Source organism: Sarcophilus harrisii, chromosome 3, assembly GCF_902635505.1.
Source record: "Sarcophilus harrisii chromosome 3, mSarHar1.11, whole genome shotgun sequence".
NCBI lineage: Eukaryota > Metazoa > Chordata > Mammalia > Dasyuromorphia > Dasyuridae > Sarcophilus > Sarcophilus harrisii.
The window spans coordinates 527,025,469-527,042,291 of NC_045428.1; the positions used below are offsets into that span (position 1 = coordinate 527,025,469).

General features: G+C 34.6%; 1 protein-coding gene across 1 annotated transcript; it reads right to left on the reverse strand.

Annotated features, from left to right (window-relative positions):
- Nucleotides 1-1,196: 1,196 nt before the first annotated feature.
- Nucleotides 1,197-16,752, reverse strand: NHLRC3 (NHL repeat containing 3). Its single transcript, XM_003764538.4, has 7 exons — nt 16,099-16,752; nt 14,681-14,833; nt 13,546-13,693; nt 9,553-9,753; nt 6,154-6,245; nt 4,734-4,846; nt 1,197-4,146 (listed from the first exon to the last, which is right to left on the reverse strand). The coding sequence occupies exons 1-7, from the start codon at nt 16,180-16,182 to the stop codon at nt 3,918-3,920; spliced, it is 1,020 nt and encodes a 339-aa protein (XP_003764586.1). The 5' UTR covers nt 16,183-16,752; the 3' UTR covers nt 1,197-3,917.
- Nucleotides 16,753-16,823: the final 71 nt, after the last annotated feature.

Here is a 16,823-nt window from a genome sequence, read left to right on the forward strand (position 1 = left end):
GAATCCTGAGAAATATGTAGATTAACAAACTAAGGAATTGATTATCAAAAGTTCGTGAAACAAACATTTGACAATATATACATTACTCTCACAAAAATTATCCCAAAACAGAGAAACTAAAAATCCCTTCATTCTGTTTAATATGTAATAAGTTGTATTTAGTAGTCCTTCAAAAAAGATAAAAAATACATTTTAGTACATCACAAGTATTCTTCAACCTGGTATCTGGAAAATAAAAAAATATTGCATATAAAAGCAACATATAACATAGAATGTTTGGAGCATTCGTAAAGTTTACAAATACCTCTCAGTTCATTGGCAAATGTTATTGTTCCCCCTTTAAGAAAATATAGTCTGGGATTTTTAAATAATCAAGAAGATCAACTCTTGATTCCACTTCTGGAAAAGCATTTGACCCCTTTCTACTTGGCCCAGGTTTTTTAATCTGTTTAGGATAAACTGAGAATTTACTAGTGCATTGTTATTCTCATTTGAATGACAGAACTGCTATAAATTTTGGGTTGGAGAAATGGAAAGATGCATGATTATCTTAATAAACTGTTGCTGTTACATCAAACTTACAACAGCAAGTTGTACGAATACATCTAGCTTATGCCAAGATTTTAGCCTTTGGTCAACAGATTAAATTATTGAAGTTATATTTTTGTTTTAACCAAGAGATCTAATGGGAAAATAACTTACAATAAAACTTTAAAGACAAAGTAAAATCAACTATAACAATGGTTTTTGTTGTTAGCCTGAGAAAAGCAGGGGGCGAGTTAAAAGAACTATGCTTTAATGGGGTCTTAAAATTTTAACTTTTAATATAGCTAAAATGCTTTTTAGCTTGAAAAGAACTCCACTGCCCTCTTCTGTTTTCAAAGAGAAAGTACATTAATCCATATTATTTTGGCAGTTCCAATCTATCTTTTGAAAAAAAATTAGGTAGTAATTTTCTCCATTTTGCTTGTTAATTATTAACACATAGAATAAAAGAAAAATAAAATAAAATCACACAAGTCTTTTTGTGTTACTAAGTTACCTCTGATAAATCCAAGTAGGCAAAAAAAAAAAATGCTTTTATTTTTAATATTATCTAAAATTCCTATGTTTTGCTTAGTTTCAGGAAGCCCTAATGTTTATATCTACTTAATCAATCTGTGAAGATAAAAGGTAAAATAATATTCTTACAAAAATGTTGATAAAAATTTTATTAGCAAGTTATCCGTAGAAATCCGGTGTACAATAACAGTATGAGAAGAATTACAAAAGAAGTTAAAACAATCTCTCTCCCTGCAACAAAAGTTCAAACCAATCCCTCCTAAATCAATCAACAAATTTATCTGTGTATAGATTTCAAAATGAGATTAACTGGCATTATTTCATTTGATTGTCAATAATTCTTTGATACAAATACTAAAGGTATTATTATCATCCCCATTTTACAGATAAGGATTCTGAGGCCAGAGAGAGGGACTCTATTTTGCTGAAAACAACTTCAAATTACTAGATGCCAGTGACATGGCTTTAAAATGTTATCTATTCACATACCGACAATATTTTGTTTGCATAGGTGCACATGTGCTTTGAAACTATTCAAAGTGCTTTTATTATCTACAATAGTCTCATTTGGCCCAAACAACATTCTTCTAAATTGAGAAGGCAAGATACCATTTGGTCCCTTTTAGCTTGATAGCTAAAATCTTATGATTCATTTGACAGAGGAATAAAAATTCTTAAGACGTATCTTGTTCAAAATCACAAAATCTAGTTAAAAAGATAGTCAGGATTAAATTTAGATCTCTAGATCAAAAATTTTTCTACTTGGTATTGTGTTTATAAGCTTTTAAATCTGACAATGGTACTAAAGAAAAATATTACCCATAAAAATCACCCATATTTATTTTCTCAAGTCATATGTCTACATTACAATAATGGAGCCAATTTATGGGTTACTAACAGTATTCTGGCCAAGATAATTTCCAAAGATAATCTAGGTATGATAATTCACACTTATATAGGGTTTTAAGGTTTACAAAACACTTTATTCATAACAACCCTGTGAGGTAGGTAGTAAAAAAATAAAATCATTATTTCCATTTTCTTTTATGAGGAAATTGAGGCTCAGTAAGGTTAAGTGAATTGCTCATAGTCATACAATTACTATGAATGTGAGTCTGGATCTTTAGTCACATGGTTAGTATGTCACCATGGGTTCAGTTAGTCAGAGTCCACACTCAATCTCGGCCTTCTAATTTCAACATTCTCATTATCATACAAAGGTTTTATATATTTATATAAAGGGAATTTGCAAAATTATTGGGAAAGCTGAAATTTCACAATCATTAAGCAAAAATACAAGATTAGTCTGGTAACTAGAAATTATACAGGTATCACTTCCTACTTGTTGATATTGTTCCTAGGTAATCAAAGAAGCAATATTAAATTTAACTACCCCAGTCGCATCCAGAATACCCTTCAGATGATTAGAAATAAAACCAACTCTTCTGTAATTTATGCCGGATTATGATATGGAAGGAAAAATACCCCTGTGCACAAAGATGACTGTGGTGTCAGTGGTAACTATCAAAAGTTATAAGACAATTATAGAGAGCTCCTATATTAAGTGCTGAATAATAGCAGTGAGATTCCAAACTATCGAGTCTCTGGCTTTGTGCAAATTATATTCTAAAGGAGATATTAAAATAAAGTATAAGAAAAGCTAACAAAATGCTGCCCCATCAATTCTTAACTTATGATTTACTAGGGTTGCACGGATAATCACAAAATCATTTGTATTTGCCTTTTAAGTGCACTGTTATTTCTGTGGAGAGATCTTATTAATTATATTTTACTTGGGCCAACATTGAAATGAACTAGAATTCTGAAAACCTAATAGAGGTCTCAGAGAGTGGCTGGCTGGAATAGGTAATGACTTGCAGGAGAAAATATCCTAAGAGTAAGTAAATATTTGCTAAGTTATTCAAGGTAGATAATCAATACTGCCAAATGATGTACAAAGTATATGATAACAGGAAAATAGAAATAGGTAAAAAATGTACCAATGTGCTGAAATAAACAAGTACTAGAAATTGGTTATAATTAAACTGGTAGATTGCATGAAAAAATGGTATAGAAATAAAAATATGTAAAGAAAAAACACACCAACCTCAACACCTCAAAATTTTTGGCAAATATTGGCATATTAATTCTTCTAATACCTCCCTGAGGTAGACATATATTAATTCTTGTATATCTTCTACATTCAATAAGGGAACTAGCCTAAGAAGTAAAAAGCTCATAACCTTCTAAAAAAATTTTTTTTGTGGTAAAGTGCATAGGGACTACTACATTATTAAATTAAAAGGACTGAGATACTTCATAGCCATAGAAGTAAAATGAGTTCAATGGCATGCTTTTGATGTCCTAAAATCCATGTCTTCTGCTTAACAATTTCATTTCCCATTCACTGTATAAATCATATTAGTTTGAAACTCACAGCAAGTTTTTGAAATGGCATTTAAAAATATCCTTCAACTCTTATATCTATCATTACTCCCCACCCCAAAGACAACCTTCTAGGAGAAAGTTACTTGGTTCATCAAAATGATGTAGCATTTTAATCCTAATTCGTTGGAATCCCTCAAAATAGCCTTTTATTCAAAAAGAAAAAAGCTAAGACATGGTGGTACCAATAAATTATCTGGATTCAATGATTATTAATAAAAACAAAGCTTCCTGAAACAATTTTTTTAAAAGGAACATGCCAGAAAATTCGTGCCCTGTAAAGTCTTACAGGGATATTTAGTCATTAATAAAAAAAAAAAAATCACAAGAGCTTTCAACTGAAACATCTGCAATGGCCATTCCCTGAGAAAAGCAAATTTATGAATATCTAAATGAAAGGAGATAGTTATTTATTTTAAAGGGACATATTTCTGAACTTGTTGTGCCCCAAGTTCTGCCACGTAGATTGCTCCAGTCCTCCTGTCAACATCCACAAGATGAGGTGACACTTGACTGGCTAGCTGGACTGTGCTTATCACAATACAGTCTCCAATCATCCCTACAGGGGGTGCAGACAATAGAATGAGCCTACTGATATTCAACTGGGCAACAATGAGGTATTTCTCATCAGGAGTAAGCCTACAAAAAAAAAAAAAGTACAAGAAACATGTCATAAATGTATGTGAAATATTCTAAATATGACAACCATTTAAACAAAACTGTAACTTCGGATGAGAAATTAGTTAGGTACCTCTATCTCCCTAACAAGCACTTAAGGCCAACTACATAACAGACTCTCTGTGAATATACATGAGTTAAATTACTATTTAAAGGAAGAGAATAAAAAACTAATTCTGTAATACTTGATGGATAATAAAGTCTTAGAAAAAGAATTCTTTACAAGTGAATAAAGCAAGAGTGTCAGTTAGTGGTCCAAATACCTCACCCTACAGATCCCAGTGACCTTGAGGAAAGCTGTTGAGGCATCTCTTCTCAGTGTTCACTGGCTGCACATTCAAGAGCCTGATGCTCCTCTTTGCTTTGGATTTGATATGTCATGCCATAATCATGACTATTCTTTTTTATCTCATCTTTCACAATCTTCATTTTTTGTACCTTTTTACTTTGCTTGCAAATTTTTAAAATTCTTAATAGTGTATCGAGCTCTTCCAGAGAAATGATGCAACAAATATAACAGCTTTAACAATTTCTCTTTAAATTATTACCTGACAGAATAAGGACCATCTTCTTTGAAACAATCACTCCATGCTCCCAACCACTCTCCTGTATTTTTATCAAATACTTGAATTCTTTTGTTTCCTCTGTCAGCAACCCATACCTAGGAATCAATTAAATGATTATTAGCAAAGATCTAGGATGCAAATTTTTTTTTCAAACACATGGTTTTCTATACAACTGATCTACTATATAATGACATAAAATATTTGGCATTTCACCCCAAAAAAGAAAAAAGTAGCATATTTTCTATTAAAAGGTCAGTTTAAAAAAAAAAAAAAGACAAATAGCCTTGCACTGAACTCATTTCAGATAACTCTATATGCTTGTCTACTAAATCATTTTGATTATAATTTGTTACAATCCATAAGTTGGTGTGGTCTGGTCTTTATAAAGTACAAGTAGCAAAAACCCAGGAAAAAAGTTGTTTTAATTACAGCACTGTGAGAATATACTGTGATTGCTTCATCTGACTTAAGATATGAAAAGAAAACCCATATTTATTCAGTGTCAATAGATATTTTAAGACTTATAACCATTAAGAAGTAGGGGAGCAGGCTAACATATTAAATACAACAGGACCCCCCCCCCCCCCCCCACACACACACAAAGAAAAAAAACCTGTGTTCCATTAAAATCCAGTAGTCTCCATGGGGATTTATAGAAGAATATAAAAAGGAATTTTTCAGAGAATAAGTAGCCATGGAAGTCCCAATAGCTGGGACTATTCTGGTGATGACAATATCCAGACAGTGGAGCTTACCTATCTACTATCAGAATGAGTTCCTGATAATATCTCTGTCAATAGGTTTAGCTTGGCCAATCAAGTGAGCTTCCTGGGGTTGGACAGGTGACAATCATCACCAATCTTGCTTAGAAAAGAATTACAAAGCCATGGCATAATACAGAAGAAAGAACACTGTGGCTCAGAGTTGAAATCTCTCAATCCCCTTTAATCATGTGGGATTCTAAATTAAGAACATGTTTCCTTCAAGTTCTAAAAACTGTAACAGCTTATAGGCACCTAAATTTTAATGACACTTTTAAGTTTGCCATGTGCTTTACATATATTTCATTTAATCCTCAAAACAATCTTGATTACAAGTGTAATCAGTTACATTTTGAAGAAGAGGAAACCAAAGATCACAAAAGGAAATTTATTTGTGCATGGTGGCATAGCCAATATTAGAGAAACATTCAAAATATGACTTCAAAATCAGTATTTTTTTCCACTACAAAAACAAATGAAATTTTGAAAGATTTTTTCTTCCTAACTTTTAAAGGACTTCACATATAATGGGTAATAATGATTTTTTAAAACAATGAAGTTCCTACCTATCCCTTAAGTACTTATATAATTAATGTTTCAAATAAACGTGCACTTGGGTATAGATAGAAAAATGTTTTTACCCGACCAGTTGAATCAACTGTTACACTATGTGGAATGTTGAATTGGGCTGGGCCTGTTCCATGCTCCCCACGAATCCACTGCATCTCAAAATCTAAATATAAGAAAACATTATATTATATACAGTCAAAATTACAGAACAATGAAAAAAGTATCACTTCAAATAATTATGTCACAGACTGCTTCATGTAAAAGGTATCCCAGAATATATAGTTGAGTCAAATATCTTGTATGAAAGGCATATACATAGTTGAGTCAAAAAAAAGAAAAAAAAATGTCAAAACTTCAAATTTGGAAGATTATATTTTCCTTTCCTAAAACATATCCTCTCCCACACCCACCAGAAAGGTAACTTAATTTTCCATCTTCCTTCTTATACTTCCTCTTTGAAGTCTTTCTTCATGACCAGCAGGGGAATAAAAGGCACAAACAAAAAAAAATCTCCCTTCCTCAAGAAGTGTATATTGGTGGCACAAAGGAGAAGGAAAGACAGAATTTTTCCTAGAAAATTCAGGTAATCTATTGAGAGAAATCAGGGAAAACTTCACAGATCAGGGAATAGCTGAGATAAGAAAGGAGTTTGTTCCAAGAAAGAAGTATAATTTATATAGATGCATAATGATGGGAGTGATTAAATTTGAGGAACAAATACTAGGTCACTTTGGCTCAAGTGTAGAGTTCATGAAATATGGCTATAAATGTAGGTGGGATCCAGATAACCAAAAACCTTAAATGCCTTACTAATATCTATAGGAAAAGTCATCAATATCATCATTCTAGCCTTCCACATTAACTTGGAAGTCATATGCAATATTCACTTCTCTTTCAGCTCTCATATTCAATTTGTGTTTAACCTCATTTAGGAATTAAATGATCATCTCTTTGAAAGATCTCAAAGTCTCTCCCCTATGTTTCAATCCTATATACCAAATCATTGCTGGACATTTCTAACTGGATATCCTGTGGGGAACGAACTCAAAAACTATCCTCTTAAACAAGCCCTATTTCTAATTTCTACTAGTCACTCAGGCAACTTTAATGAATCATATTTATTTTCTCTCATCTCAACATCTAATCAGCTGACAATTTTTATCAATTCCCTGCCTCACAACATCTCCTGTACCCTTCTTTTCTCCACTTAACACTATTTCAGATCCTTATCCCCTCATATTTGAATGGCCACAGCTTAACTGTTGTCTGCCTCTATCCTGTCTTCTCTCAAACCAATCATACAACCCACTGGCAAAATGACTGTCTTATCACAAGGCTGAGCATGTTCCTCCCTCATTCAAAATATTCCAGGATTCCTCACTGTATCCAAGATAAAATATATAATTCCTGGGCATAGCACCTCAAGTCTTTTTTTCTGACTCTCTAGTCCATCTTTCCAGGCTGATTTGCACATTCTTCACCTTCAAAAAACTGGTGAGTTTCCATACAGCATTCTGCCTTTGTGAGGACCAACTTCCTTGCCTGGCATGCACTCTCTTTCCACCTCTATGTCTTAGAATCCCTAATTCCCTTCAAAGCAGAGCTCCTAAGGCATCTCTTATAAGTTGCAGTTGCCAAGTCCTTTAGTATCCCCCCAATTAGCTTGTACACATCACATATTTACATACACGTTTCTGCACATGCTGTTTCTGCTTCTCATTTTCCCATCCACAATTTCGAATTTCTTGAGGGCAGAGAATGTTTCATTTTTGCCATTCCCTATATAATAAATATTTCTTAAGATACATTTTCTATTCCCACTCCAAGCTAGTTCATGCTTTTATGACCTCATGGCCTGATTATTACAACAGTCTTCTTGTTGGGATCTGAATGAAATCTCCCTTCCTCCCTTACTTGGCTCTATCTTCCTAAAACACATCACATTTTTTTTTCCACAAAAAATGTCATTAGTTCTACAAGACACCAAAAATAAAGAGCATATGCTTTACCCTTTCCTACTTCAGAACCTTTGTTCAGTGTCCTCCCCTCTCCTGTAGCCCAAATGTTCTCCCTTTTACCAACCATCTATCCAAAGCCTTATCTTTTTAAGACTCAGTTCCAGTCCCACTTTCTTTAAGAAGGCTTCCTCACTGAGTCTACCTCCATTGAATTTAAAGTTTTCCTCCATTAATTTCATATATAGAATAATTCCAAAGTCTTAGAGCATTTAAGTGTAACAGTAAGAAGTTATTTAAGTCAGTACCACAGTTTGCACTTAAAATAGTTCTCTAATTGTTTGGGTATTAGTCATACTTCCTCTTCTGGATTGTAATTGTTTATTCCAATGATAATAAATACAACTTTAGGCCTCTTTATCCTTAAATCTTTTTTTCTTATAGTCATCCAATTACTTTTCAGCTCCTGAATTCACTCTGACTCTTCATTTTATTTGACCTATTCTTCTGAGCTCTAAGGAATGACTCATTAACAAAATCATACCAGGTGCCAGCCATTTTTTCATACAACACATCCAAATATCACATGTATAGTAGCAAACATCACATTAAATAAAAGCCTTCTAGAAGAGTGGTCTTCCAACTTTTTTTTAGCATATTTACTTTTATTGATCTAGGTTTTTTGATTGTATATCCCCATATATGAATACTTATGTACAAATTTTACTTATATATTCTCAGTTATTATGATGTAAAGATGAAATATCCATCTTTAAGATCAATAGAGAGCCATTGGAATTTATAATGGAGACGTAGTCAAGAATATTAGTCTGGGGGCTGGATATGGATATAGTACAGGGAACAGGAGTTGAGGGCCCCAAAAAAGACCTTAACTTTGATTGTAGAGAAGGGGGATGTATTTGAGAAATTGAGATGATTGCCTGTGAAGAGTGAAGGAGAGCATGGAATAGAAGATGACTCATAAGTTGCAACTTGGATAAATGGATAGAAATAGAGAAGTTCCAAAAAGGGATAGATTTTTTGAGGGAAACAATGTAACAAGATCTGTAATGTGGATTACAGCCCATCCATCTCTAATTATCCTATACAACATACTGTCTTATTAACTGTGAAATTGGTTAAGATGTCTAAGACTCAACGGCCCTCTGGACACTGTCACAGACACAAGGAGATGGGGGAGAAGGAAGAAAGAACCATGGGTAAGCCCAGGGAAGTCAATTCTGCCTTGCAATTGTTGGTATAGTGGTCCCAGATGGGTTATGTGATATGTTAGAGTTTGGAAAGTTATATAATCATTGCAGATTAATACATCTGTAGGATAAAGGGTAGCAAAGGAGTGTTAGAGATAAGTCAAAGTTAGTGTGATCTGTGGTTCATCTTCCCATAAACTAACTGGTCACCCTTTGGTTCATACCATGGTTTCCTGTAGTTATATGGTACTAATTTTAAAATCACTCTTGTAGATGACTCTAGCACTAAAATAAGCTTATATACCTTGGCTCAATTTAAGCAGTCTGTTGTTCAATCCTCCATCTCCATCCACAAGGTACATTTCTCCATTATCTTCCACATATATTTCTGCTGGGTTATCAAACTGAATTGGGTTTATACCAGTTCCTTTTTTGCCTGGGGTACCCAGAACTTGAATGAGGTCACCAAAGGAGCTGTATTTTTTCACTGTATGTCCATAGGATCCTGAATTTAAAATAAATTTTCACAAATAAAGCTCTTAAGATAAATGTTCAAATAGATTGTGCTTTAAATTTAAAAAAAAAGAGAAAAATCAGAAAAGACTGAGAAAAGATAGATTATGAGGCACTATATTTTAGTATGTACTATATCTAAATCATTATTACATTAAAATCTCATTTGTTTTTGGTTTAGATCCTCTATTTTTTTTTAAATTCTTTTTATACTGAGCCTTCTAGACCGATTTGAATATTGATTATTTTAGAAGAGGATTTTTCTGTAAGTAATGTTACTAAATCACTGGAACCAAGTAAATGTAATCTTTTTGACCTATTCTAACACCACACAAGTATCTATAATTAAAAGATTTAACTACTGAGGTATAACTTTTAAAAGACTATTAGTCTATAACTTCAACTTCTCTATTATAATAAAGTTTTAAGCCCCTGGAGGCTTTAATTTCTATAATACAAATCTATTATTTTTCTTTTGGTGCTTCTAATTCAATACTTTTTAAAGCAAGAATAAATGTCCTAAGATTACCAGTGTCTTAATTTTGTTAGGTTTTTTTTTTTTCTTAGTTATTTTCATATAAGATTTTCTTGCAAGCAAAAGCATAAAACATAGTTCTTTTGGGGAATTATCTTTAGAAAAACTAGCTGAAATCAATATGGAGGATTGTAAATTGCATAATATAAATTTAAAGTAATCTGAATAAATTTCTGGTTGTCTTTTAAAAATAACTAAAAGTTAAGCACAGTAGAATAGAAAATGCATGGTCCTCAAGTCAGTCCAAATTCTGCCTTGAGCACTAAAAAGGTATGTGGCTTTGGGTAGATCAGTTTTTAATCTGCAAAATGAGGAAATTATATACAGATGGCCTCTAAAGTCTATCCTTTCTAGCTCCAAATTCTATTGTTTAGAGTCTTGGTTAGTTAGTAAGAATAATTCTAGAAGCTGAACCACAAGATATTTGTAAAGGTGCAGGAAGCATCATTTGATGAAAAAGAAATGTAAAAAGTGAAAGAATTTCATTTAAAAAGATAAGAATGATGTTGATTAGTAGCCAATTTTCTGACTGATTTTCTTTCAGGTTGAGCCAACTAGGAAAAATTTTGACTCATCATTTTGATGATCTGTGAAATCATACAGCAAATTTGTAAAATGCTTCTCAAAGTGCCTGCCCCAAGATAGGAACCCTAAATGCTATTGTTATTCCTGACTCATCAGGGAAAAAAAACAAAAACAAAAAACAAACAGACAAAGAGGAAGAAAGATAAGTTGCTTTGTTTGCATATATGTGTTTTAATGGAATGTTATAAAACAGAATCACAGGATTGTACTGAAAGTACAAGTCCTTAATCAATGAGAGCTTGAAGGAGTACAAGCCAAACCTCCTTAAAATTAATTCAGAAATAGTATAGATTTTACACTTGTCCTAGGATGTTGTAATAGCAAAAATGATCCAAAAAAAAAAAAGTCACCAGCTAAAACTTCAAAATCTTGTGGTGTGACAATATTTATTGATAAGAATATATTTTTGATGTTTTATCAAATGTTAAAAAGCATTAACTTTAAAAAGAAACCCCAAACTTTTAATTAGTGACATTTTCAGTAAAGGACAGAATCTAGGTGTGCCACTAAATAGGCATATATAGGTGATGAAATGGAAATAGTGTTGAACTTGGAAGTAGAAAGATCTGAATACAAACCTAGCATCAAACCCTTACCAGACACATATGACCCCAGGCAAGTAAAAATTTCTGCCTTAGTTCACACGTAATTGTAAAATGGGGATAACAGCATTTGCCTCTGAGGGTTATTATGAAGACTGAATGAGTTAATATTTGTAAAGTGCTTCTCAAAGTGCCTGCTCCAAGATAGGAACCCTAAATGCTATTATTATAATTATTATTAGTATTAGTATCCAGTCTTCTGGAGAGTAAAATTTGATTCAAATTGTCTACTAGCAAGTATTATTTTACAAGTTTTTACTTTACTAGTGTAAAATAAAAATCCAAGATTTACAAATTAGATAAATTACAAATCAGAGTATTCATTTTTAAAAAGGAACTTTCACTTTCATTCTAATCTGAACTGAGGAAAATTAGGCTATGCATTTCTGGATCTTAGAAACCATTCATCTCTCAAATATATATAACCTTTGTAAAGTTTTTAATAAATTCAAGGCCACTGCTGCTCCCCAAATCCTGGGTCACAAGTTCAAACTGTCTTTTCCTCCCTCCAGATTATCTGTAAATCTAAATATGTTGCTGATAAACTTTATTTTATTTTCCCCTTCTTGATAGCATACTTAATAGAACCAAATTTACAGAACCACTAATGATATCACAGGCATTATAGAAATTTTTATACCAATTATTATATCATATCTCCTTTTCTGAGTAAAAGTATCTACTTGTTAATAAAAATTTAATTTTGCCAATGATGGTCTTGCTGTTATGCCCTGAATAAAATTATTATAGTGTCCTCCCCCCTTTTCCTTGCCATTAGGACTGGGAGAATTGAATCAGAAAAGAAGCCATTGAGTCATAAAACTCCAGGTACAATTATCTCAGTCCTTGCTGGGATAATTCCTTTTCCTTTTAAGTATTGTCTTTAACCTCAATTTCTCCTGCCCTTGACCTTATCTTGACGTTTATCCTGTCAGGACTAAGTTATGATCCTTTCTTTGAATTATGGCTTGTCTGCTCATCCAGTGTTGTCCCCTCTCCCCCATTTTCTACCTTTGTTGTATATTCAGGTTATGCTGTTTGCAAACCCTTATTAGTTATCAAAGTTCCCTGCTTCAGTCTCTCAGGATCGAATGAATTTTGAACATGAGTTCCATTTGACCAGCGAGCCTTAACTCTCCACAATTAAAAGATTAAAAACTAATCTCTGTCTTGCCTCAATTTCTCTGGCATTAGTACAAACTGAAATGAAGAAATAGCTACTTAGGGTCAATTGTGGAAGAAAGAAAGCCATATTCCATTTGTGTTTTCTGTTCTTAACAGAGGGGTTTTGGATTTCTGTAGTGTATGTGCATATATGCATAACTATAAACAAATAGACAGATATGCCTGTATCTATCTATACATGTTTTTCACAACACAGAAAATTGCGATTTAAAAAATCTATGCACACATTTAATAATCAGAATTTTCTTTTGAAACAATGGCAGTCTGGCATTAGCAAAAGAATAATGTGATAAGCTTAAAAAAAAAAAAGCTGAAGCAAGCAGGGAATACAAAGGATATATTTTCCTCTCTTGAGTTGTTTTGGAGAATCTTTCATCATATTAATAGCAAGTTTGGGAATTAGACTAGCAATTAATCAATTTGGACATGCTATGGTATATTCACATATGACTCATTAGCTCTTCTTGGTGGTAAATAATGGGAACAAGTCCAAAATTCAAATACCCTACAAAATGAAAATCAAGACCTTCTACCATAAATACTTCCCATGGTGCTGACCAAAATGGAGATAAGTCCAGTTTATTTGGGCTACTCAAGTCATCAAAGCCAATCACTGATCCAGCCTAGTTCAATAATTCTCAGTGCTCGGTCATCGCGCTGGTTTCAGTATGGTTAGAATTAACAATGAGCCTACCGAAGTTGCCACTGCTTGTACTTGGACTGCATTTTTAAGAGGGAAAGAAACTTGAGTTTCTTAGAATTGAGAAATTGACCATTTGAGAATATCAGCTTTCAAAAAATGAAGCACAACAGAAAAAGTTATGGGGGAAGATATTAAGTTCTTCCATAATAATTTATTAGATGTTACTACACATACCACTTCCTACATCCGTGATCCAGACTGATTGTTCATATAGGGTACTGGTTGCAAAGATACCATGAGGTGTGTCAACAGTATCATTCCAAGCTCGTAGGAAATATCCATCCTCTGTGAACACTAATACCTTTGGTATGTTATCCCCTCTCTAAAGATATACAAAAATAGCTGCTTAGACAAAACCAGATGTAAGTAAATATTATTGTGGTGGAGTAAAATATAATGTTAGCTTAACTGTAAATCTACAGAAAATTTAAAGAGAACACTCCCCCCAAACCTAACAAAATTAATAACCTGTAAACTCACACCCAAAATAAAATCTTTGGCACTTTCAGAATAGCTTGATACTAGGTAATTATATCAATATAACATTTAAATTCCAATAGGATCTTTAAGAAACATTATCATGGTTAAGAACTCTGAAGAGAAGATATAGTATTGTAGATAGAGGGACAGATTAAGTCTTAAGAGGCAGAAAGCCTTGTATTTCTGTCCTGCCACTGATACACACTAGCTATATAACCAAAAAAAATATCATTTAATCCCCCCCCAGACAATCCTTTCCAGGTTCATCAAATCTTACTCTCTACTACATCTTCTTTGATCCAGGGATGCTGGTCTTATTATTTCAATCACCCAGATGTGTATGGTATCTACTCTGTGTATGACACTGTTCCAAAAACATGCTCTCACGTCTGAGCATTTTGTCTAGATATCTCCCATGCCTAGAATACTCTCCCTTATTTCCACTTCCTGGCTTCCCTCATGTCCCAACTAAAATACCACTTACTCTAGGAACTTTCCCAACCCACCTTAATTCTAGTATCTTCCCCATTAGTTATTTTCTATTTATTCTGTAAGCAGTTTATTCATGCATACTGTTTGCTTATTGTCTCTCCCATTTAATTGAGTGCTCAAGGGCAAGTTTTTTGTTTAGCCTCTTTTTATATTCCTAGCCCTTAATTAAGTGCATGGAACATAGTAGGCACTTAAAATATTTATAGACTGAGAAAAACAACAATCAAAAAAAATCCCCAAAAAACTGCTGACAGTAAAAAAAAAAAAAAAAAAAAAAAAAAAGGAGGAACCATAATATTCCCTATGGGGGGAAAATCCTTGTGCTACACATACTTACTTGAGCTACATATACTAATCCTTTAAGGGAGTCTACTGCAACACAAAATGTTGTGCCAGTGAAGTACTCTGGATGTTTAGGCCAGCCTACATCCAAATGGTAAAGAGGTTTTTCTGTTCTCCAGGAAACAAAGAAAGCAAAGGTTCCTAAGCCCTTAAGCAAAACAAGAGGAAGAGAATTAATTTCATTCAAAAATAAAACAAGACATGTTAAAAATCACCTCAGATTTTCCCACCCTTACTGTTTCATTTTTCTCTACAGGCATTCACATAGGATTAAGTATAAGAAATCAATCATTTCATTAGGTTCGAGGAGCAGTTCTTAACCTATGGACTGCACAACCAGAGAACTTTAAATAGACTTAGAGGCTCTGTAAATTTGGATTGAGAGAAAAATGCTTTCTTTACTTTCATTAAGCTAACTGAAATTTACCATTTGCTTCAATTGTTGATATATGTAATAAACCACAGTAGCACTAGATATGATATTGTAGATAGAGGGACAGGTTAAGTCCCGACAAAAAATTGGCACTTTTTTGTGTCTGCCACTCCAGAGATGTCTAACACTTTGTGACCCCATTTGGGGTTTCTTGGCAGAGATACCATAGCGCTTTGCCATTTCCTTTCCTAGCTGAGTTTCATGAATGAGGGAACTGAGGCAAACAGGGTTAAGTGATAGCGCTTTGCCATTTCCTTTCCTAGCTGAGTTTTATGAATGAGGGAACTGAGGCAAACAGGGTTAAGTGATAGCGCTTTGCCATTTCCTTTCCTAGCTGAGTTTTATGAATGAGGGACTTGAGGCAAACAGGGTTAAGTGATAGCGCTTTGCCATTTCCTTTCCTAGCTGAGTTTTATGAATGAGGGAACTGAGGCAAACAGGGTTAAGTGATAGCGCTTTGCCATTTCCTTTCCTAGCTGAGTTTTATAAATGAGGGACTTGAGGCAAACAGGGTTAAGTGACTTGCCCAGATTACGTTTCTGGGGCCACATCTGAATCCACGGTGCCACCCAGAAACATTTTCTCATCCTATCCGTTATTATGCTTAAGTAGAAATAGTTTATACCCATTGCTTCCAGATTTTCTCTTAACATGTTGGTAACTATTTGACATTCTACGTATTTTGTTCTATGCATTCAAAAAATTCATTGCGGGAAGTCGAGAGAAGTTTACGACGTAAATATCATATATTCCCGAATAAAAGAACAATAATCTACAACTTGGGGAGTACACAATTGTTTATGTTACTTCGCACAGGAGCACGAAGACCTTTACTGCGGCGCCAAAGACACTCCTTGTTCACGGAAGGGATGGATTTGGAGGTAAGGATACTGCGGAGCTCGGGAGAGCCTAATCCTTGGAGACTCCTATTAGGTGCCAGACATGCGTCCCCCAGTGTGAATTCTCTCCCTCGGACTCACCGGCGACCTGCAGGACCGGAAATGGAAAACTACAAAGGCCATGAAGAAGGTAGTTGCCCCCATGCAGATCCAGAGCCGGGCCATGGGAGCAGCTCTGTCGGGACAAGAACAGGAACGCGGTTTAGGGCGAAGAGAGGTCGCAGAGGAGGCCGGTTGGGTGGGAAGCGTTCGAAGAGATTTCTGCAGGTCAGTGAAGGAGAGTTTGCGAAATCTTGGAGAAATCGGATGGGCACCAACAGAGACCAAGAACACGGAAAATCCAACCAACTTTCTCAACCGTTACTCCCAATTGTGTTCTTGACAAGCAAGTCACGGGACCCGCAGGTGGTGGGTCAGGTGACTATCTGGCTCCGCCCCCCCTTGGCAGTTCCAAGCCCGGGCTTCCCTGGGTCCTAGCTGCGAGTGCCCCGACTCGTGCCCTCACTACACTATCTCCCTACACTCAGTTTCGAGTAAAAAGTCACGCAGATCGCTCACAAATGTGGACGATACATTCTAGGCAACTTCTAGAATTCATGTAGGTAGCCTCTAGGGAAATTAAAATCCCGCTCCTATTCTTTGTGAATTCTGGCATTCTCGGAAGCTGCCTATCCCTGTTTAGGGCCCCACGGGGAGGGATGCGGGAGGGGTGGGGGGGGGGGGGAGGCTGTGTTTTGTTTCTCGCGTGTTGGAGGCGCGGAGAGTTGAGTTTCTCCGCCGCGACGCACAGCTTTGAAGGTCCCTCC